At 43.1% G+C, this 24,297-nt stretch overlaps 1 protein-coding gene across 3 annotated transcripts in view; it reads right to left on the minus strand.

The window, feature by feature from the left end:
- Nucleotides 1–22,572, minus strand: part of LOC117435451 (chondroitin sulfate proteoglycan 5-like) — a 79,542-nt gene extending 56,970 nt beyond the window's left edge. Inside the window, exons 1-2 of one of the 3 annotated variants that reach the window (XM_034058607.3) lie at nt 22,153–22,571; nt 6,651–7,875 (exon numbers count right to left, since the gene is read on the minus strand). In XM_034058607.3, coding sequence (XP_033914498.3) covers nt 6,651–7,875; nt 22,153–22,246 — 1,319 coding nt within the window. In that variant the 5' untranslated portion in view covers nt 22,247–22,571. Of the gene's footprint in view, nt 1–6,650; nt 7,876–22,152 lie in introns of all 3 variants that reach the window. The other 2 variants (XM_034058606.3, XM_059012978.1) reach the window with 2 other exon arrangements.
- Nucleotides 22,573–24,297: the final 1,725 nt, after the last annotated feature.

Raw genomic sequence — 24,297 nt, forward strand, 5'->3', positions numbered from 1 at the left:
GTGCTGGTTAAATGTAATATGTGAGCACGGGGTTGCACAGAATTACTTCACGTGCTGGGATTCAAGTGAATAATTAATTAGTAATTGAATCCCAGCACAACAGTATATATAGAGACACGTAGCATGCAGTCGGGGTTAGGTGTTCAGAGAGTGGAGAACGGGTGAGAGAGAAGGAGTAAAAGCGTAATTATAAATATAATAAGTGTATTCTCACCGTGTTTGTTCGTCTCCGTTTCACCTGTGTGTTAGTGTCTAGTCGTTTTGTTTGTCTTTTTATTTTGGCGTGTAGTGCCGTGTCCCGTGTTTTTGTCTGTTCAAACCTTTTATTTTCTGTTTAATTATTAAATGCTGAGCGCAATCACACGCTCAGCTTTACCAAAACCCCAAATCTCTGTGTGTTACTTCCTGATTCTGGTCTGACGCCACCCACTCCGGCCGTCTTTGTGACACGTGGTGTCCTGCGTGGGATCGACAGCGCCTCCAGGACTCAGGCCAGAGCAGGAACCGCAGTTTCTTGGATTTAAAATAAATAAATAAATAAATAAAAACAAAATACAATGGAAGGCTGGAACTGGAGAGACGGCTGCAGTGAGCTGGAGGAGCTCCTCGGCAGGTTGGAGGACCAAGGCTGGTGCCTTGCCTGCGGGGTGTATGGGCACACAGTGGCTGTCTGCCCCTTCCAGGAAGAGGAGGAGGAACCAGCCCAAATGAGGAAGGTGAGGAGAAGGAGGCAGAGAGGGGGAAAAGTGAGGAGGAAGCAGAGGGAGCCAAGTTGGTGCACCATGTGCATTGCCTATGGGCATGAGGACGAGGACTGCCCAGAGCAGGAGCCAGGGGAGGAGGAGCCCGAATGTCCTACGCCTGAGTGGGAGGAGCCCGAACGTCCTACGCCTGAGTGGGAGGAGCCCGAACGTCCTACGCCTGAGTGGGAGGAGCCCGAACGTCCTACGCCTCAGTGGGAGGAGCCCGAACGTCCTACGCCTGAGTGGGAGGAGCCCGAACGTCCTACGCCTGAGTGGGAGGAGCCCGAACGTCCTACGCCTGAGTGGGAGGAGCCCGAACGTCCTACGCCTGAGTGGGAGGAGCCCGAATGTCCTACGCCTGAGTGGGGGGAGCCCGAACGTCCACAGCCCAAGAGGGGGGAGTCGGTGCGTCCACAGCCCAAAAGGGAGGAGTCGGTGCGTCCACAGCCCAAAAGGGAGGAGTCGGTGCGTCCACAGCCCAAAAGGGAGGAGTCGGTGCGTCCACAGCCCAAAGAGAGGAAAGTCGGGGCTTCCATAACCCTAGGAACCAAGCTGCCAGCAGAGGGAGAATGCCTGCTGGTCCCACCTCCACCAGCAGAGGGAAAATGCCTGCTGTCCCCATCTCCACCAGCAGAGGAAGAATGCCTGCTGGTTTCCCCTTCCGAGGCAGAGCCGCACCAGTCCCCTGCAAGAGAGGCAGAGCAGCACCAGTCCCCTGAAAAAGGGGGAGACTACACGCTGCTCCCACCTCCGTCGTCAGGAGACTACACGCTGCTCCCACCTTCACCGGCAGGAGCAGAGCAGCCGGAGCTGTCTCTGTCTCCGCCACCTTCACCGGCAGGAGCAGAGCAGCAGGAGCTGCCTCTGCCTCCGCCACCTCCACCACTTCCTCCATTAGGAGCAGAGCAGCAGGAGCTGCCTCTGCCTCCACCACCGCCAGGAGCAGAGGAGCAGGAGCTGCCTCTGCCTCCGCCACCTCCACCGGCAGGAGCAGAGCAGCAGGAGCTGCCTCTGCCTCCGCCATGTCCACCAGCAGAGGGTGAATGCCTGCTGGGTCCCTGTCCACCAGCAGAGGGTGAATGCCTGCTGGTATCACTTCCCCCACCAGCAGAGGGTGAATGCCTGCTGGTATCACTTCCCCCACCAGCAGAGGATGAATGCCTGCTGGTATCACTTCCCCCACCAGCAGAGGATGAATGCCTGCTGGTATCACTTCCCCCACCAGCAGAGGATGAATGCCTGCTGGTATCACTTCCCCCACCAGCAGAGGATGAATGCCTGCTGGTATCACTTCCCCCACCAGCAGAGGATGAATACCTGCTGGTATCACTTCCCCCACCAGCAGAGGATAAATGCCTGCTGGTATCACTTTCTCCACCACCTCCAGGAGCAGAGGAGCAGGAGCTGCCTCTGCCTCCACCACCTCCAGGAGCAGAGGAGCAGGAGCTGCCTCTGCCTCCACCACCTCCAGGAGCAGAGGAGCAGGAGCTGCCTCTGCCTCCACCACCTCCAGGAGCAGAGGAGCAGGAGCTGCCTCTGCTTCCACCACCTCCAGGAGCAGAGGAGCAGGAGCTGCCTCTGCCTCCGCCACCACCACCGCAAGGAGCAGAGGAGCAGGAGCTGCCTCTGCCTCCGCCACCACCACCGGAAGGAGCAGAGGAGCAGGAGCTGCCTCTGCCACTTCCAGGAGCAGAGGAGCAGGAGCTGCCTCTGCCTCCACCACCGCCAGAAGCAGAACAGCAGGAGCTGTCTCTGCTTCCCGTACTTCCACCACGGGGAGTACGGTGGCCGGAGCCCCAGAAAGGGGAGCTGTCGGCCACAAAGAAGGGGGAGGAGGTCTGGAGACCACCAAACCCAGCAGCAGTTTCGCTGCCGGAGATCGTGGGGGAGGTCCGGAGACCTGCTCCCACTGCAGCAGTTTCGCTGCCGGAGATTGTGGGGGAGGTCCGGAGACCTGCTCCCACTGCAGCACTTGTGCTGCAGAAGAGACTGTGGCCGGAGCCCCGGAAGAGGGAGCTGCCGGCTACGAAGAAGAGGGGAGGTCAGGAGACCATCCCCCAAGCAGCCTTTCCGCTGCCAGGACTGCCCCTGCTGAAGGAGTCAGTCTGGGAGCTGTCAGCACGTCTGCTGACAGCATGGCCAGTAGCAGCCTGGCTACTGGCAACATTGCCACCTGTGGGCCCCTGGAAGCCTCCCTTCCCAGCCCGAGACTTTGGCCTGGACTGCTGGATTTTTAAGGGGGGAGGTGGCCGTTGAGGCCATGTGTGCTGCGCACAAGGGGGGGTATATGTGGCAATGTGCCCGCCCCTGTGTGCATTTGTGTGTTATGTGTTGTATGTTGCGTGCGTGTGTTAATGTTGGTGTATAGAGATTGGTACACGGGATATAAACGGGTCTGTGTTTCACGTGTATTTAAAAAGTGTAGATTTGTATTTAGGCACGAGGAGAGCACAAATCACTTCACGTGCTGGTTAAATGTAATATGTGAGCACGGGGTTGCACAGAATTACTTCACGTGCTGGGATTCAAGTGAATAATTAATTAGTAATTGAATCCCAGCACAACAGTATATATAGAGACACGTAGCATGCAGTCGGGGTTAGGTGTTCAGAGAGTGGAGAACGGGTGAGAGAGAAGGAGTAAAAGCGTAATTATAAATATAATAAGTGTATTCTCACCGTGTTTGTTCGTCTCCGTTTCACCTGTGTGTTAGTGTCTAGTCGTTTTGTTTGTCTTTTTATTTTGGCGTGTAGTGCCGTGACCCGTGTTTTTGTCTGTTCAAACCTTTTATTTTCTGTTTAATTATTAAATGCTGAGCGCAATCACGCGCTCAGCTTTACCAAAACCCCAAATCTCTGTGTGTTACTTCCTGATTCTGGTCTGGCGCCACCCACTCCGGCCGTCTTTGTGACAGGGTACTACATAGTAGAGAAGATTTACTGGTACGATTTTGTTAGCTACAGTATATGTACTCTAAAGTGTATCTAATCACAGTTAGATTAGGCATTGTCGTAAAGATCTCACTGCAGAAAAAGACTCCTGGTTGTGATTAATGTCTCTTTACTAATTTGTAATTAGCAAGTAATTAATTACACATATTGAAAGTAATGAATTGTAATGACTGTTGTTTAAAAGAACAATTCACAGTTCTAATCTATTAAATTGGCTCTACTTTAAAACCTTTTTAGAAACCACCTCTTCCCTTGAGTTATGAAAACTAAAAATACTAAATCAAAGGCATAGCCAGCAACGGCAGATTATAACATTACTGGGCAGGAATTGAAAGACGCTGACATTGCCAGTAGACAATACATGAGCTCATTTCATTTCTAAAAAGAGACTGATACCTTCCTACTGGAGTTGATGGTCACACATTATTTTAAGTTTAGAAGTTTACTTGTTAATGATTTATTAATTTATAGTAACCTATTTATAAAGTAATAAAAAGGTCAGTTAAAAGTGTTCAGAAAACAGCATATCCCTACTTAGGGATTATGAACCTCAAGTCAGTCATGTGGGGTTACATTTATTTAAAACACACTTTTTAATATGTTAATGTAGTAGTGATTTGCAAATAAAATTAGATTAGGTTACTAGACTGTTACTAAAACAAAATGAACAGTTGTTAACATGTTAGTAAGCTTGATGTTAACATTTGATAAACTAAAACAAATCCTCTAAATTAAAGCATTGCCTAGACTGTCAGAAACGTACAGTAAAATCTCCACAAGCAAAATCTCAGGAGACGGTAGAGCTCTGTTATTCCTTTACCGGATTACATTTACAGAAAGCTATGAGCTATGTGTTATTCAGGATAGCTTGCTACAGTACCATTGCCTTTTCACATGGCTATAAAAGATGAATTCCTGCAGCCTAAGCAGGAGGAAGGGTTTAAATGATATTATAGAAGCCTGCAATTACAAGGACACTGCGACAGTGTGGCTGGGTGGACAGAGACTCGGAGACAGTAAACCTTCAGTTTAAGCGCTGCTGCAGAGGTTTATTAAACAAAAAAAATAAGAAAACAAAACGCAGCTCACAGAGCAAAATAAAGGTTGTAACAAAAACAATCACGTACCACAAAAATGAAAAAAACAAAATAACCCTCACCCAAGCAGTGCTATCACAGTGAGGTTTTTAAACAACCATTTCAGGAGCATGTATCTCTCTCACAGGCTCTCTCCCTAAATGGAGTTCTTTAGGTCCCTTAAATACCATGTGGCCAGGGTTGATTGAGAACTAATAATTCAATCAACACCTGGCTACATTCTGCACATGTATTTGGCAGGGATAAGAATTAACCCTATCCCTGCCAACCACTAGTAAATCACTTACTATAAAGTAAGTGTAATACTAATCAATAAACCTCGGAGACTCTAAAAGTCCCCCTAGGGTAGAGGTTCCCAAACTGTTGTACGCGGGACAAATTGTGTAATGGCAAACATTTTTTATTTATTTTTTTGCATTCTCATAAGACTTTATAACGCATTGTGAACAATACCCTGTGTGAGCTACGCTGTGGGAGCTACCCTGTGTGAGCGACCCTGTGTGAGCTACGCTGTGGGAGCCTTCGTTCTGCAGCTACATACTCTTGGCCCTAGGCACGCATGTTTATTGCAAACCTCCAAGAGGTATCAATGAGAACAAAGATACAGAGACAATGACATACAGAGCCCTCACCACCAATCACCGTACAGTCTGAATTATATGTATTATATTTAGCTATTTTCGAGTTTTGCGTAAATCGTTTTTTCGGGGCTTTCGCTTTTTATATACTGTATGAATGTATTGTTTCGGTTACTTTCCAAATTGCTTGGGCGGTTTTTTTCTGTCATAATAGTAGTATACTGGACAGGACTTGCACGCTTAAGTTGTACCTTCTTTCCTCTGCTGTCTTCCACAACGAAATCCTTATGGCAACGGGCACATTGTCATGGGGTTGTTGTGTATAGGCATTTTTTTACATTTCGCCACAATATGCAATTCTGTTTTAAATCCTCCGTATCTTAACTGTAATACAGTTTAAATATCCGCAAACAAGTCTCCATTTGGGTTTAAATTTTGTTTTTGTTTTTTATGGGTTAGGTTTTTGTTTAATGGAAAGTGGTGATGACATCAACGTGAATTGAGTCACTATTTCCAGTGTTTTTCCGGTGTTTACATCGATTACATTTTTTCTTTTTGTATGGGGGGGGGGGGAGGTTATTAGGTTTTATCGGTTAAAACCGAAAATCAGAAGCGTTAATTATATTATTATAGTAATTTATATTGTGTGTGTTATTGTGTATGTGTATAATATGTGTATTATGAAAGCATATATTACAAATAACATTAAAATATAAACCTGTAAGCTACGGGTTCGCAGATAGTTGATAGGTCTGAAAGGGGGTATGTGACCATCAAAAGTGTGGGAACCCCTGCCCTAGGGGATAGAAAAAAAGCACTGCTCCACAACTTAAACAGAAAATGATGCAGCAAATCAGACAGAGAACAAGACTCCTACAGGAAAACAGGCAGTGGGGTACAAAGCTGTTTAATAAAAACCTGAAATCTACTAAAGGACAATTTGTCTGCAGTACACAATTATGTTGTGTGAATATACATTGTTGTAACCTACCACTGAACCTACCACTAATTCTACAGGTGCTTTAGAAACATTATAGACTCCTCATTACCCCCAAAAAATTCTATAATTGCCTATAGTGCCTCCTGCGAGACAAGCATGTACCGTAAAGCATAAAGAGAAGCAGTCCTGATTAAAGTGATTACCCTTTCTAGATATTTCACATTGCCACCCAAAGATATGGATTGGGTTACTTTGGGGAATGAGATTGCATAGTTAAAAGTTTTACCTCATTTAAAGATCCCCATCTAAATGCCCCTGCTCCCTGTGGAATTGCTCCTTACCTGCAGAAGACTCCTGTGTTCTCCACCAGGTAGCACTGGCCTCCATTCAAGCAGTAGCTGGAGAAGATGTCACAGACAGACTTGCATGTGAAGTTGTGCTTGACGTACCCCATCCGACACTCCGAGCTGTTGTTGTTGTTGACGTTGGGGCCCTGACCAGAAGGCAGCTGTGTGACAGCCTGGCCTGCCTCATCTTCATCGGAGCCACTGGGCTGCACATCCTCCGTGACAATGGACTCAGAACGGGGGTCCAGGCCAGGCTGGGGGGGCAGCGTGCCCCTGTCCTGGAGCAGGATCCACGGGTCAGAAGGCACAGTGGTGAGCCGGTAGTCACTCTCATCCTCCAGGTCAGATTTGATGTATTCGTCCTCTTCAGGGTACACCTCTGTAGTGGAGGGGTAGGAATCATCATAGGGAGTGAAATAGTCTTCAGGGAGGGTCCAGGAAGAGGGCTCACCAAGCACCTCACGGGCCGATGACACAGAGGATGTCTTGGGCAATGGAGCGTCTCCCAGGTCCAAATCCGCGAAAGGGTCATAATAGTCCACGCTGAGAATATCTGTGGTTGCCAGGGTGTCTGTGATAGGAGTGGTGGCTGGCTGGGCTCTAAACTTCATGCCCAGATCCAATAAAGTGAAATCCAGGTCCCCCTCAGCTTCTTGCGCAGGGGAGTCTGTGTGGCCACCCCAGAGCATCACTTGCTCATCCCCTTTGAAATCCAGACGGATCTCAGTAGTGTTAGGGGTCGGCAGGCTCTGGATGTCTCTGTTTTTGCTGGGCTCGGCTCCAGCGCCGATGGAGTCCCCAAACACTTCAATCAGGTGCTCCTTCTCTGCTGAGTCTTGGCTGATCTCAGTGCTGCTCATCACACCTATGGTGGTGGCATCTTGCCTCAAGAGGGCAGTGGTGGAGCTCGCCCCAAAAGAAGTGCTGGCCGAGGGTTTGAAGAGCTGGTCGCCACTACCCAGCTCTTCCTGGCTTTCTCGGGGAAGGGGGATGGAGGTCTCCCCCAGCTCCTTTGTGCCCCATAAGCCCCAGACAAAGGCCTCTCCGGCAGTCGGCCAACTTGAGCCAGTGGAGGCCTCTGGGCCCCCTTCTTTGTGATCCCGCAACAAAGGTTCTTCAGCCTTGGCTCCAGAGCTGGAACTGCTTCTGCATCCCAAGCAGAGTGATGTATCATTGTTTTTGTTATCTGTTAAGGTCGTGTTGCCTTCCAATAAGCCTCCTGCAAAGGGAATACAAATATTTACAAATGTATTTGATATTTCTGAAATTTACATAACCTGTGTAGGATTACTGAACTTGTACATGTTGCATAGTGCTTAGTTAGGCTATAATTATGGCTTTTTTAGTCTACATTTTGAATCATGCTTCATTTTCTTTACACACACACAGAGAGGAGGAATTGAGTAAAGCTATTAAACAGATAAAACATCAGAAAGTTCACATTCTAATACTAATACACTTATTTAAAAAGGAAATATCTTTACTATGTCTATGCCTAAATGTCAAACCCAGAAATCAAACTTGGTTCTTCACTATCCATAAAGATCTTCAGTATGAAAAATGGCTTACACTTTAAAATAATGTAAGTTTCTGTAGTCCCCAGTTACTGCTGCAGTACATTCAAAATGCCCAGTGTGTTTGGTTTAGAAAAAGAAAGGTCATACAGGTTACAAGTAAATAAGGCCACTTTGTGCTGATGTTGTAGAAATCCATTCACAGCAGTGCAATGAAACTTAGAGGGGGCATAATAAGGCACCTGTAGTTGATAATCATTGGCACTATTTGTATAACATTAAAAACAACTGTATAGCACCTTGCATTAGTAACACACTTCAATGTCAATTAAACCGTTTTTTTTTTTTTCCTTTTCAATAGTATGGCATTTGCCACCATTCTGAGTGGTTCTGAGTTCACTTGCTCCCATATAGAGTCATGATAATTTTTATCTAAATCTGCCTTCACTTAGGGTTCTCCAGATAAGCTCAAATCTAAGTGCCGGGACTGAACAGCCTCCATCAATCCATTCAAATCATGCGACAATGTGATATTTCAACTCTGTCAGACCCTCCTTAGCCTTACAAGAATATACTGTATACGAATATATGTAGAGATACACTGCTGTGCAAAAACATTTTTCTACTCTGATGCGTTATGAGCATCAACAATTTACTCAAAGCCTCCATTAGTGTTTTCTACTATTATAACAACCTTGACTTGCATAAAGAAGGAAAAACATTCAGTGAAATAGCTCACAATTCAGAAATCAGAAATTAAAACACATTAAACAATGCTCAGGGTATTTTAAACATGACGAAAACACGGATGGTGGCGAGTAAATGACACCTGAGGAAAGGTCACGTGTGCGTGATGAATCATTACCATTTTGCTAATTTGCATACATTTTGCTTTGTGTTTTGTATCATGTGCTGACTGACCGTTACTCACGAGTGCTTTGTACTGCATATAATTCATTATATCAATATCAATTATATCATTATAATGCAATTTTTGTTGTTTTGTTTCAAATAACAGATGTTTTAAATCTATAAAATTGAAAGGTCACCATATTACTTTTTTCTTTATGCCATAGAAGGCTAAAGAAATCAGACAAATTTATATCATTATTTTTTTCTAAGGTTTTTTATGCAAAAACCAATGAGGTATGTCTTTGCTAAAGTTCACAAAACAAAATTCAATGTACAGTCATCTTTTTCAATAAATGGTTGTGACGAAGTGCCCGCCCCTGTGTGTATTTTGTGTGTTATATGTTGTATGTTGCGTGTGTTAATGTTGGTGTATAGTCATTGGTACACGGGATATAAACGGGTCTGTGTTTCACGTGTATTTAAAAATGTAGATTTATATTTAGGCACGAGGTGGGCACAAATCACTTCACATGCTGGTTAAATGTAATATGTGAGCACGGGGTTGCACAGAATTAATTCACGTGCTGGGATTCAAGTGAATAATTAATTAGTAATTGAATCCCAGCACAACAGTATATATAGACACATTTTCTTTCACTCAGGGTTGGGTGTTCGGTGAGTGGAGAACGGGATTGGAGACTGAGGTATGTGTGTAAAGTAAATAATAGTTAAATCTGCTCACCGTGTTTTGTTCGTCTGTCTGTGCACTGTTTAGTTCGTTTTGTTCGTCTATTTATTTTGTCCTCAAGTGCCGTGTCCTGTGTTTTGTGTTCAACCCTTTTATTTTCTGTTCTGTTTGTTAATTATTAAATGCTGAGCGCGATCACGCGCTCAGCTTTACCAAAACCCCAAGTCTCCGTTGTTTATTTCCTGGCTCTGGTCTGACGCCACCCACTCCGGCCGTCTTTGTGACAATGGTTAAGAACAAATATGTAAATAGATATTTGTCTTGTTAAAATGCATTACCCTGAAATTTGAACTTTGACCTTTTTGGTCTCAGAATGCATATAAAATGACCCAATCTTAATTAATTGTTAGTAATTTACTTTACACATCTTAAATAGTAAATAGTGAGAAAACAAAAAAAATCTATCGGTTAGATATTTTTAAACCCTTTCCTTAGCCCTGCCTCAACTCTCTCAATTAGTGTTACGCAGTAGAACAGAGGAGTCATCTATTCGGGTGATAATATAATGTTTTTGAAAGCTAAAGGAAAGCACACTAAGCTGATCAGAAGGATAACGAGCTGGCTGCCCAGAGATTCTTGGGCAGGACCTTTTTTTTTTTTTTGCTGGCGGGAAATACCTTGTGCAATCAGTGTGCAGATTATAGGGAGAGAAAGGCAGCGTGACGTTAAAAAACACACACATTCAAACAACCAGGAGCGCAAAGAAACCTGCAACAGTAAGGTACCTTATTACTAATTAGAGTAAATCATTTTACGCTGTATTTTTTCATGTTCGTTAGTCTGAATTTGATAATCTGAGTCAATATGTTATCACTGTTCATTGCCGTTTGGGTATGAGCTACTCACTCAAAGCTCCACTGTGTAAAGTTTTTTTTTTGTGTGTGTGTAATTTACTCCTTTGCAGGATATGATTTCTGAGCATCTATATTTAAATAAAAATATACAATGACTCACACCACTAATCAGGATACAAAGCAATTTCATAACCTCATAAAACACCAGTGGGCAGTAAATTTACCTTGATTATGTATGATTTCCATTACATGAGAGTAGGTGTTAAAACTTCATGCTGATATTGGACTCAGCTTTGCCAAGATAAGCACCAACTAAGACACAGCTTATTTTACTGTAAACTAATGTGATCCATCTGTGTTTCTTTCCATCTGATGATGTAGATACCCTTCTGCCTGATGTTGATGACTGAAGTATAATGCTGGTTCCAGGGATCAACGTATTTTCTCTCCCTGGCGCATCAGCACACCCAACGGCTGCAATGCTGGTGCGGCCTTCCTAGTGCATCAGCATGACAACCGTCTGGACTGAGCTGAGTAGGGTACATCTCTGGGGTCTTCAAGTGAGCACCTTCCATCCTTGGTGTTTCGTTGACTAGCCCACGACACCTTAAGAGGGCTTGACAGTGATTCTGGCATCCCAGCATCACCCCCCTCCGTCCTCCACTCAGCTAAGCCCAGCTTACGTACTTTCTTTTACATCGATGTTGCTTTCTTTCTACTGTGCTTGACATCCCCAACCAGAATCTTTTCATCTCAACCAGAGCCAGTTGCTGCTCCTTTCTGAGACTTCAGATAAGTTCTTCACTATGCATTGCAACTCTTGACCACTGAACCCAATTTCTCTGAGAAACCGGGTTGTGGAGTGTGCCATAAATCCTCGACAACCCACCTCCACTGGGTAAATCTGGACTCTCCATCCTCTCTGTTCCACTTCAGCAGCTAGTTGAGCACACCGAAGTTTCTTCCTTTCACACGCCTCATCCACAGCATCCTCCCATTGCACTGTTAACTCTGCCAGGTGAACAAGGCGTGGTGATCCAGACTACAAGATAATATCAGGTCGAAGGTCAGTGGTGGCAATCTCAGATGGGAAAATAAGCTGTTGTCCAACATCTGCTAGCATTTTCCTGTCTCTAGCAGCTTCCAGTTGTCCTAGACGAGTTTTGGCTTTAATATCTTTTCTTGGTGGTTGCTCCCCTGGACAGAGGAATGTTGTTCTTCTTGTGTCATATATTGCTGGAATTGGTGGCAACCTGTTGGTCATGCTGCGCTTGTCTTCCAAAGCTAAGGCCAAACATCGCAGCACCTGGTCATGACGCCAAGTAAACCATCCTTGGCTAAGACCCACCTTACATCCTGTCAAAATGTGTCAATGTAGCTGGCAATGAACACAAAGAACACCACTGATCCTCTCCTACCCATAGATTAAGGTTCTGTGGTAATGGGAGAACATCATGTTGACCTGATGAAGAAACTGATCCTGCTCTGTTCCATTGTCCATAGATCTCGCCAGCCGATCTTGCGTTGTTCCACACTCTCGTCCATTCTCCTTGCTTGGCCTGGGAAATGAGGCCTTTACGCATCTTATCCTCTCCTCCTGCTTTTGCACCTTGTTGACTACCAACTTCCTCCGTTGAGCTGGGACTGCTTTGTGCCATGTAGGAGGAGCTGAACTGAGACCAAGGCCTCCTCTTCCATGCTGTACTTGCCCCATGAGATCACTGATACAAAGGGCAGCCTTTGCATCTTCCACAGTTTCCTTTGCCACCCACTTTCTTCCAGTTTTCAACACAGGTGCTGCCTCCCTCACACATTCGTCATGTGACTCTACCAATGCCATTTCCAATCGAACCTTGGCGCACTTAAACTCCTCGGTTACAGCTGAGGCTGGCAGCTGCAGTATCCCTTTACCATACAGTCCCAATCTGCAGGGGCAGAGTGGAACTCTTAACTATTTCCTCACATATGAACTGATTAACACTTTCAGCTTCTCTACTATTGTCAAGGAAACCTCATACACAGTGAGTGGCCACAGAAGTCTTGGCAGTAGACCATACCGAAAGCACCAGAGTTTGCCCAGTAAAGCGCTGCTGTCTATGCTCTTCAACCCTTGCACTGCTTGTTGTCTCACTTCTCCCACACGAACTGTGTCCTTTAGGTCCCCATCATACCATCTCCCAAGACTTTTCACAGGCTTCTCAGACACTGTTGGTATTGCCTCACTGGTAATGTAGAACCTCTTATCCACTACTTTACCTTTAATTATAGAGATGCTCCTTGACTTAGTGGGCTTGAATTGCATTCATGCCCATTCATTGTTATTGATTAGTTTGCCCAATAACCGCTTAGTGCTGGTTACTTATGTAGTCATGATTGTCATGTCATCCATGTATGCTCTAATTGGTGGCAGTCGCATTCCAGAAGCCAAGCATTCTCCTCCCACTACCCATTTTGATGCCCTAATAATTACTTCCACTGCCATGGTAAAAGCCAGTGGAGAAATGATGCATCCTGCCATTATTCCAATTTCTAGACATTGCCATGTAGTGCTGAATTCTGAAGTTGAAAAACTAAATAGGCTTTCACTAAATTTGTTATTGTCCTCAGTACACTGAACAAACCAAATGCTGCCCAAAGAAGCTCATGTGGTACTGAACGATATGCATTAGCTAAATCCAGGAATGTCATATGGAGCTCCTTCCTCTCATTTTTAGCTGTTTGATTTTTTTTTTTTTTATATAAATTTAGTCGTTGCCAATTATTTTTTATTATATTCTCCCCAATTTGGAAATGGCCAATTATTTTTAGGCTCGGCTCACCGCTACCACCCCTGCGCTGACTCGGGAGGGCGAAGACGAACACACGCTGTCCTCCGAAGCGTGTGCCATCAGCCAACCACTTTTTTTCACACTGCGGACTCACCATGCAGCCACCCAAGAGCTACAGCATTGGAGGACAACGCAGCTCTCGGACAGCTTACAGGCAAAACCACAGGCACCCGGCCAGACTACAGGGGTCACTGGTGCGTGGTGAACCGAGGACACCCTGGCCGACCTAACCCTCCCTCCCCCCGGGCGGTGCTCGGCCAATTGAGCGCCGCCCCCTGGAAGCTCCTGTCCTCGGTCGGCAAAGGAATAGCCTGGACTCTAACTCGCGACATCCAGACTATAGAGTGCATCCTGCACTCCACGCGGAGCGCCTTTGCTGGATGCGCCACTCGGGAGCCCCGCAGCTGTTTGAATTTGCTGCCAGATCACACTGATGTGCTCTAAGCATCCTAGGAAACCTGGAATACCAGCTTTCTGTTCTGAAGTGGCAATGAAGCAGTTCTTCAATAGGAAGTTGACAATCTCTGAGCAACAATGCTGAAGAAAATCTTGCCTTCCACGTTTAACAGGGAAATAGGGCGAAACTGACCGATAATTGTAGAATCTTTTTCTTTGGGTATAAAGTCCCCACCTGCTCGGCACCATGCTCTTGGTATAACCTGTTTTTCCCATGCTACTTTCATCAATTTCCACAGGATTTGTAGAACACTAGGGGCACTCTTGTACACACTGTACAGAACTCTTAGGCCCAGGAGATGATGACACCCTTGCCTTTTTCACAGGTTGCTCTAATTCTTTCCACTATTGTGGTGGATTGGTAGGTGGGTTGTCTGAAGGAATCGACTTAGGTGCCTACGTTTTTTAATCTGTGTGCGTTTCCTCAAGATAACTCTCCAGCTCAGACTTCGTTGCTTTTAGTGTGCCATTTTTCTCCCTGGTGAATAACTTCTTTGCAAAATTGAGAACTGAAAAATAATTTAGTTCTCACACGCTCCTTCTTTTTGTAGCGTTTCCGTAGGTGCTCAGCTCTGTGCAATGTTGCAAGCTTATCTTTTATTACCCTTTGTAATAGATTGAGTGCCTCCTTCTGACTTTGTTCTGCTCTCCCCCATTGCTTCCTCAGCTGCCTCCTTTCTCTAAGCGCTCAATCTCCTGCTGCCGTCTAGACTTTACAGGAATAGTTTGTACTTTCTCCTTTCTTTTTTCAACTCCAAACCTCTCGCTTCCATATGCGTAGATGGTATCCCCAAATTTATCCAGTTTCTTTTTGACTGTTCCACCTAACCTTTCCAACGCAAAACAGAGATCTGTGTTTACTGTCCCATGCTGTTTTCTCACAAGCTCTTGGCCATTTAACTCTAGGGTTCACAAGGATCATTAGGTTCATCACTAGTTGTGTTTATGCAAGTCCTCCTCTCATTTATGACAGGGATGCTGATATCCTGCGAACTGTGGTTTGCTTCCTGTCACTGGATTTCATTTGACTGTCTTGACTGACCTCGTAAAAAGTACTTATCAATGCAAGGCCCTTGTCCCTTCTCCCTCAAGCATTTCATCCTCCCTTGATGAATCTTCAAACCCCTAACCATTGTCACTTTGCTCCAGCCACAGACACAAGCCGGGAGCCCCATGTCTTTGCTAACTGCAGATCCTAAGCTAGTCTTTTGCAAAGTACTCTCCATTCTCATATCCGTTTCCTTTCCTAAGTCGTTAACCGTGTTGTCAAATCTTGAGTTATCTCCCCACCCCGCTTTCGCAGACTCTAGGGGTATTTTTCGCATTAATTTCTTAGAAGCCTTGGGCGGGTGTCTCCAGCACCCTGTTCCAATTGAAAGCACAGAGCTGGTTACTGCCAGTCTAATGAATGCTATTGTGCTTTGAAATTAATTGAAAAACAGGTTAATTACCTGCTTGTGAAACAAGTCCATGTGTGTGTGGGTGCTCTGAATGCAATAATTTACTAATGTCGTATTGTGTCTGGGAGTTGGGATCAAGATTAGGATTTGAGATTCTTGGGATTAGGATACGGGTTATGAAGTACTCAAAGAAACTTATTACTTAAAACTGTTTAAAAAACGAATACAGTAGATTAACAAAATATGACTGTAAGTGTAGTACATTTGGACATTCCACTAGTTTTTTGTAGCAAGTAATCAGTAGTACTTATTAGTAATGCAAACACTTTATTTCTCCAAACTGATGAGGGCATTCTTGTCTATGGCTTCTTTTAAAATGAAGTGGTTTTGTTATCTTTTAGGAGGAATTAGAAGAATATGGCTAATCAATATAACACACACATACACATACAGTCATGCAAACACACACGCACACACACACATATACAAACACATACACACATATACACAAACACCAAAACACATACATACAAACACATAAAAACACCCACATATATACACAAACACACACACACACACACACACACACCCACGCACACATTGAAAATGTAATTGCTGTTAGTTTTGGCTGAAAATGTAGAGCAGACCTGGACATGATGTGATGCACCTCAGTTATTTTTTTAAAGAGATCAATAAAGTAGTCATTCTCAATGATCACCCACTGACACACACAAGCACGGACCTCAGCTTGGACTCACATTTTGCAGAGCCAGCCTTTGTTCTAAATGGATTCCAGAGAGGCCTGTGCATGATGGTGAAGCTCAAACTATATTGAATTAAAGTGTATCTTTCCCTAACTATGTATCAGGTGTCTTTGGATACGACCCTGAGACACACACAAAGATGTGTGCTGGCAAGGGTAGGCTTTCAATGTTCTCAATCTCTTTCACTTTAAACTAATAAATAAATAAATGTTTTACTATAGTATAAAAAATAACAAAATGTTGAGATTTGTTGTTTAAGGGTAAACATTTGGGTTTTTTCTTTATTTCATAAGCAAAACAGTATTTTTAGAAGTCCATTTAAAAAAAATTCAAGGCTTCTTTATTTTCAGTTTGATTTGGCTGAAACAATTGTTTCACTTTCTCTTTTACAAATAATAGGATTTGGCAACTGTGTGCACAATCAACACCATCGTGCATAAATTACTATGACTGCTTCTCGATTCTACACTATGTCAAACCTGGCAGACCAGCTAGTAGATAATCGAACGCACCAACAGTATTGTCCCGTCCTTCCAGTGTGATTGATTACTAATGAGAAATACTAGAGAGAAAAGATTGTGCCAAAATGTAAATCGAAATAAATAAATAAATACATTTTTCTATGTAATGTATTTATTTATTTTGATGTTTATTTATTTATTTATTTATTCATTTATTCATTTATTCATTTATTTATTTATTTATTTATTTATTTATTTATTTATTTAGATTTTCATTTATTTATTTATTTATTTATTTATTTGTGTATTTGTTTATTGCGATTTTATGTATGTATTTATTTATTTCAATTTTTATTTATTTATTTATTAATGTATTTATTTATTTATTTTGGCACAAATTATCCTCCATACTGCCTTGCACGTCACCCTCGTTTTCACATGCTAATGAAGTCCCGCTCAATCCAGGAAGGCCTGCAGCTGTCAACCTGGAAAGGGAGAAGCAGGGATGGTAGGTGACGTAATCACACATGAAGACATAAGCCCGATATACACTCCTTGCAAAAGAGCCGGCTCTTTTGTACAGCAGTATCGGCGCTATGCTTTAGCGCTAGTGGTCCCGGGTTTGTGCCCGTCCTCCGCCTGTGTGTGGATGGCCTCGCCCTATCTGATGCGCCTGCCTTCGGAAAATGAGGTTTGCTTCTATATATATATATATATATATATATACAGTGCCTATAGAAAGTGTACACCTCCTTAAAAATATATATATTAAAAATACAAAACTGAAAGATCATAATTGGACAAGTCTCCACCCCCCTGAGTTAATACTTGGTGGAAGTACCTTTGGCAGCAATTACAGCTATGCCAAACATAATGCTTTGCTTTTAGGCCAAAAAGTTCCATTTTAGTTTTGTCAGACCACAAAACTTTTTGCCACATGGCTACAGAATCTCGTGAGTGTTTTTTTGCATACTTCAAATGGGATTCAAGGTGGGCTTTCTTGAGTAATGGTTTCCTTCTTGCCACCATACCATACAGGCCAGATTTGTGGAGTGTTTGGGATATTGTTGTCACATGCACACTTTGACCAGTCTTGGCCATAAAAGCCTGTAGCTCTCGCAAAGTTGCCATTGGCTTCTTGGTAGCCTCTCTGATCAGTCTCCTTCTTGCTCGGTCATCCAGTTTGGAGGGATGGCCTGATCTAGGCAGGGTCTTGGTGGTGCCATACACCTTTCACTTCTTAATAATCGTCTTGACCGTGCTCCAAGGGATATTCAAGGCCTTTGATATTTTTTATACCCATTTCCTGATCTGTTGCTTTCAACAACTTTGTCCCGGAGTTCTTATGAAAGTGCCTTGGTGATCATGGTTGAGTCTTTGCTTTGAAATGCAATACCCAGCAAAGGGAACCTACAGGAACTGCTGAATGTATCCTGAAATCATGTGAATCACTACAATTTAACACAGATGGAGGCCACTTAACTTGGTGTGTGATTTTGAAGGTGATTGGTTACACCTGAGCTAATTTAGGATTGCTATTACAAGGGGGGGGGGGGGGGGGGGGGACACTTATACAACCAAGCTATTTCAGTTTTTATTTTTAATTAATTTTCTAAAATTTCTAGAATATTTTTTTCACTTGGAAGTTGTGGGGTAGGATGTGCATATAAATGAAAAAATATATATTTTAATAAAGATATGAAACTGTAATTTTTTGTGAAGAATCAACAACAAGTGGGACACAATCATGAAGTGGAACGAAATTTATTGGATATTTCAAACTTTTTTAACAAATAAAAAACTGAAAAATTGGGCGTGCAAAATTATTCAGCCCCCTTAAGTTAATACTTTGTAGCGCCACCTTTTGCTGCGATTACAGCTGTAAGTCGCTTGGGGTATGTCTCTATCAGTTTTGCACATCGAGAGACTGAAATTTTTGCCCATTCCTCCTTGCAAAACAGCTCGAGCTCAGTGAGGTTGGATGGAGAGCATTTGTGAACAGCAGTTTTCAGTTTTTTCCACAGATTCTCGATTGGATTCAGGTCTGGACTTTGACTTGGCCATTCTAACACCTGGATATGTTTATTTGTGAACCATTCCATTGTAGATTTTGCTTTATGTTTTGGATCATTGTCTTGTTGGAAGACAAATCTCCGTCCCAGTCTCAGGTCTTTTGCAGACTCCATCAGGTTTTCTTCCAGAATGGTCCTGTATTTGGCTCCATCCATCTTCCCATCAATTTTAACCATCTTCCCTGTCCCTGCTGAAGAGAAGCAGGCCCAAACCATGATGCTGCCACCACCATGTTTGACAGTGGGGATGGTGTGTTCAGGGTGATGAGCTGTGTTGCTTTTACGCCAAACATAACGTTTTGCATTGTTGCCAAAAAGTTCGATTTTGGTTTCATCTGACCAGTGCACCTTCTTCCACATGTTTGGTGTGTCTCCCAGGTGGCTTGTGGCAAACTGTAAACGACACTTTTTATGGATATCTTTAAGAAATGGCTTTCTTCTTGCCACTCTTCCATAAAGGCCAGATTTGTGCAGTATACGACTGATTGTTGTCCTATGGACAGAGTCTCCCACCTCAGCTGTAGATCTCTGCAGTTCATCCAGAGTGATCATGGGCCTCTTGGCTGCATCTCTGATCAGTCTTCTCCTTGTATGAGCTGAAAGTTTAGAGGGACGGCCAGGTCTTGGTAGATTTGCAGTGGTCTGATACTCCTTCCATTTCAATATTATCGCTTGCACAGTGCTCCTTGGGATGTTTAAAGCTTGGGAAATCTTTTTGTATCCAAATCCGGCTTTAAACTTCTCCACAACAGTATCTCGGACGTGCCTGGTGTGTTCCTTGTTCTTCATGATGCTCTCTGCGCTTTAAACGGACCTCTGAGACTATCACAGTGCAGGTGCATTTATACGGAGACTTGATTACACACAGGTGGATTCTATTTATCATCATTAGTCATTTAGGTCAACATTGGATCATTCAGAGATCCTCACTGAACTTCTGGAGAGAGTTTGCTGCACTGAAAGTAAAGGGGCTGAATAATTTTGCACGCCCAATTTTTCAGTTTTTTATTTGTTAAAAAAGTTTGAAATATCCAATAAATTTCGTTCCACTTCATGATTGTGTCCCACTTGTTGTTGATTCTTCACAAAAAATTACAGTTTCATATCTTTATGTTTGAAGCCTGAAATGTGGCAAAAGGTCGCAAAGTTCAAGGGGGCCGAATACTTTCGCAAGGCACTGTATATATATATATATATATATATATATATATATATATATATATATATATATATATATATATATATATATTCTGAACAGGATGGCTGCAGAGGTGACGTCAGACCAGAAACACAGACTCAACACAAGGAATGGCGGTGCAAAACTAAAACGCAATGACGCTCATCCTTGGGCGGAGCGAGGCAGGCATCCTTGGGCAGTGTGAGGCAGACATCCTTGGGCGGAGCAAGACAAGCATCCTTGGGCGGAGTGAGGCAGGCATCCTTGGGCAGAGCGAGGCAGGCATCCTTGGACAGTGTGAGGCAGGCATCCTTGGGCGGAGCAAGACAAGCATCCTTGGGCGGAGTGAGGCAGGCATCCTTGGGCAGAGCGAGGCAGGCATCCTTGGGCGGAGCGAGGCAGGCATCTTTGGGCGGAGCGAGGCAGGCATCTTTGGGCGGAGCGAGGCAGGGCAAGAGCAGTCCCTCCCATGTTGGTGGAGGTGGAAGCGCTAAGCAGTCCTCCCATTGTGGTGGAGGAGGGAGTGGCCAGTAATATTCAGACGCCTGCTGCTCTGCTCCTGGCGGTGGAGGCCGAACCAGCAGGCATTCTCCCTCTGCTGGCTGAGGCAGGAACAGCAGGCACCCTTCCTAGGCTGCGGGAGACCTGGGTTCTGGAACTGTGGGCCTCCCCTTCCTGGGCTGTGGCCACACTGGCTCCCCCTTCTGGGCGCTAGATGCACGGGCTCCCCCCTTTTGGGCGCTAGATGCACGGGGTCCCCCCTTTTGGCCGATGGATGCACGTGCTCCCCCCTTCTGGGCGCTAGATGCACGGGCTCCCCCCCTTATGGGCACTGGAAGTAGCTGACAGTCATCACGCATTCTCACAAGGTATTTAAAATCAAAAATACAAAACACATAATGGTGGCGACTTTTCGTCCTCGCTGCATACAATAATAATACATATAATAATAATAATACAGATAATAATAAACAGCACACACATATATATATATATATATATATATATATATATATATATATATATAGGGGCGGGACACTCCAGATAGATAGATAGATAGATAGATAGATAGATAGATAGATAGATAGATAGATAGATAGATAGATCTTGTAACGAAATATAACACCCCTAAAATATAATAGCTGGAACCAATCACTCATTACTTTAATAAAGAAATATACTTATAAAAAAATTGCGCGACAGTATTTACTACAGCAAATTATAGTAATAGAGTACTGCTGAATAATATAATAACATTGCAGTATTTACAACGCAGGATTAGTAAGATGCGTTTTTTTCTGTTTTGTACAGCTACAGTATTGCAGTATTTGCAGCAGAATTTCCGTACTGCAGTAAATTATAACAGATAAATAAATGTAATTAAAATAATAACGAATATTGTTGTAACCACCTTCCAGTAACCACTACACTATAGTGCAATTTACTGCTTTTGACTGTACAATTGAGGAATACTGCAGTAAAAAATGTTTTTTTTTTTTGGTTTTGTTTTTTTTATAAGGGTAGCCGACCTTGCTGTACCACAGTTGCTCTGAGAAAGTAGGCGAGAGTGGATGTTTTTTGCTGTCGGTTGGTTTGGCAACAATAACCCTCCACTTTCCCAAACATTCCATTACATTCTTCTTAGCCAGTCCCACCGCCGCACTTTACACGAGCATCTCGCTCAAAAGCAGGGCTCAGAGGCACGCTGTTGGCGGGGTTTTACATAAATCTGTTGATTTGTTTTGTTTTCCTGAGATAGATGTTTCAGCGGACCCAGCGCAACTGGCAGCGAGGTGGGAAGCAATTCTTTAAATGACTGCCCCCCCCCCCCCCACACACACACACATATATACTGCATCGACATATTCCATTTATAAGCTAATGTAGAAATGCAATACAAGATACTGCCAGCTATAGGGCGTGACACAAAAGGTTATCAGTAATTAAATAAACCATTCGCTGAAGGTACAAACCCCGGCACGTATGCACGACAAACAACCCTGCTAATGTTAATGTAGGCTCTTTATGGACCATTCATTCACCAGAGCATCATATAGCCCATTCCTAACCACTGTTTGTTACACTTTCTAGCTTGAAACAGACAGGATGAAGATCGGCTCGAATTTGTTTGTTACTTTGCTACAGTTAACTGCTGTATTGTTGTGGAATTCGAACAATACTCTTTAAAAAATCCACTACAACTTAGCTTAGTTTCCTTTCACAAATCATGTACTCGAGAGTAATTCTCAATTTCACCTTACAAATATAATAATATAATAATAATAATATAGGGCAATTGTTGTGCTGGTGGAATTGCATTTGTAATTTACATTTTTACTCCACTCACCGGGTAAGCACAACGACCACGTTCTTAATATAATGTTATTATAAAATGATTTTGTACTAATAACAATAATATGTTTTGCTTACCATGCACACACAGAGGAATCAAGTGCAGAATGAAAACGATGGACAGCAGTGTAAACTTCCAACACCCAGCGCAATATCGCGTCTGACTGTTCATACTTGCATCCACCGACGTAGAAAAAATAACTAAAATATAATAGAAAGTGGTATTTCCTTTTGGGTTTTCAACGTTATAGATCTTCACATCGGAGCTCCCACATGACTATTCAGTGTATTAAATGTATTTTAGAATCGTCATTATTATTATTATTATTATTATTATTATTATTATTATTATTATTATTATTATTATTATTAGTCGTAGTAGTAGTAGTAGTAATAGTATTTCACGTATTACACGTATTTATTTTTACAAAGCCATGGTGTGCTGTAGTCCCATTGCTGCGCTGTAGCAGTCTCACAGATCTGAAATCCTGTAGCGTTTCTATAAAAGCCTGGTGAGCCTTTTCAAACGTAACACACGTTGACGCTTTGGAGTCTGCTTGGTTTCGTTCAAAAGAGGTACCCCCCCACCCCCTCCAACAAACACACACACACACCAGACCTGTCCCTTATTTGCCGGGACTCTCCTGTTTTTTTGACACTTCTCCCAGGACAGATTTTCTCCCGTATTTTGCTGAAAAAAACTCTACTGTTAAACCCCTTTATGTCAGCAAACCTTTAATTTCTGCAAAAGTCAGGTAGGTCTGTGGTAACTGCAACACCCTTTTAATCCACCAAGGTTTAGGACGCAGGGGAGCACTGTGCAGGCATGCATTCAATGCGCGAGTCAAACTCACGTAACTTGACCCGATGGCTCTCACGGTATATAAATTATATATATATATATATATATATATATATATATATATATATATATATATATTAATGCAAATTTCAAGCTTCTTGGACAACAATATATTTTCACATAATCATAAACAACGTTATAGATAGATAGATAGATAGATAGATAGATAGATAGATAGATAGATAGATAGATAGATAGAAGTCGCACCATATCACAGCTTATCATTCTACCAAATAAAGAATACTTCAATTCAGGACACGAAGATTTCAATTTATAAAAGCTCCCCTATATCGCACTGTCTCCTCCGACCTTTTCATTTTATATTAACAAACTGCAATTCCATGCATGCCAACAGTCCCTATATGGTCGGGACAGTCCCGATTTCGTATCAAATGTCCCGCGTCCCGATGCATAGGAAGAAAGTCTCAATATTTACCCATAGAAAAAAAAAATTCTGCACAGTAGAATTAGTGAAAATCACACGCTGTGCTCTTCGTGCGGCTGACACATCCGCTGATCACTAACTTACCGGTATACAAAGGTAAGAACGCTTCATTGTTTCTATGTTTACTGTCATGTTGTTCATGTGGTGTCGAGTTGAGGGGATATATCTATTATATGATAGAGTGTTTTTTTGCGTATGACCTCTCCCATGTGTATCATGCATATCTGAGAGAATGTAGAACATAAAGCTATATGGCGAAGATGAGAAACAGAAGGTTCTGTGTAAGAGAGAGAAAGAGAGAGAGAGAGAGAGAGATATTTTACATGTAATACCATTAAAATGTGTTTTAAAAGAAACATATTTTATAAGGTTACTTTTAGACAGTAATTACAATGATCTTAAATAGCAGTTACAATTTAAATTAACGGTTCAAAATTAGCTTACTATATATCAAGTGTTAATTTTGTATTAATGGTTAGTCAATACTTAATATGTCGTGACTTGATATTTTCATGTAAAATGCAGGGATGAGGGCTGGATTTAGCCATTACAATGTAATCAGTGTGCTCTTTTTCACACATTGGTTGTTAAAACGGAATACCATTTCACAATAAACATAAGAACATAAGAAAATGTATAAACAAGGGGCGGCCGTTCGAATCATCAATGCTTCTCCGGTTCCAAATAGTTGATTAATCTAAAAACGTTGTCAAGTCAGGTCTTAAAGGATCCCAATGATTCAGCATCAACATGACAGCTTATTTCCAGCAAGGGGAGTGGACAACTGGGAGCCACCTGTTGGTTGCATGTGGTATTATACAACTGGTTAAACAAACTGTAGAAACAAAATACTCCCATGAGTAGCCTGTGGTTGTCCCATCCCCATACTGGCAATGCAAGCAAGACTATAGTGGCT

The sequence above is a fragment of the Acipenser ruthenus genome, chromosome 3 (assembly GCF_902713425.1).
Source record: "Acipenser ruthenus chromosome 3, fAciRut3.2 maternal haplotype, whole genome shotgun sequence".
Lineage (NCBI taxonomy): Eukaryota > Metazoa > Chordata > Actinopteri > Acipenseriformes > Acipenseridae > Acipenser > Acipenser ruthenus.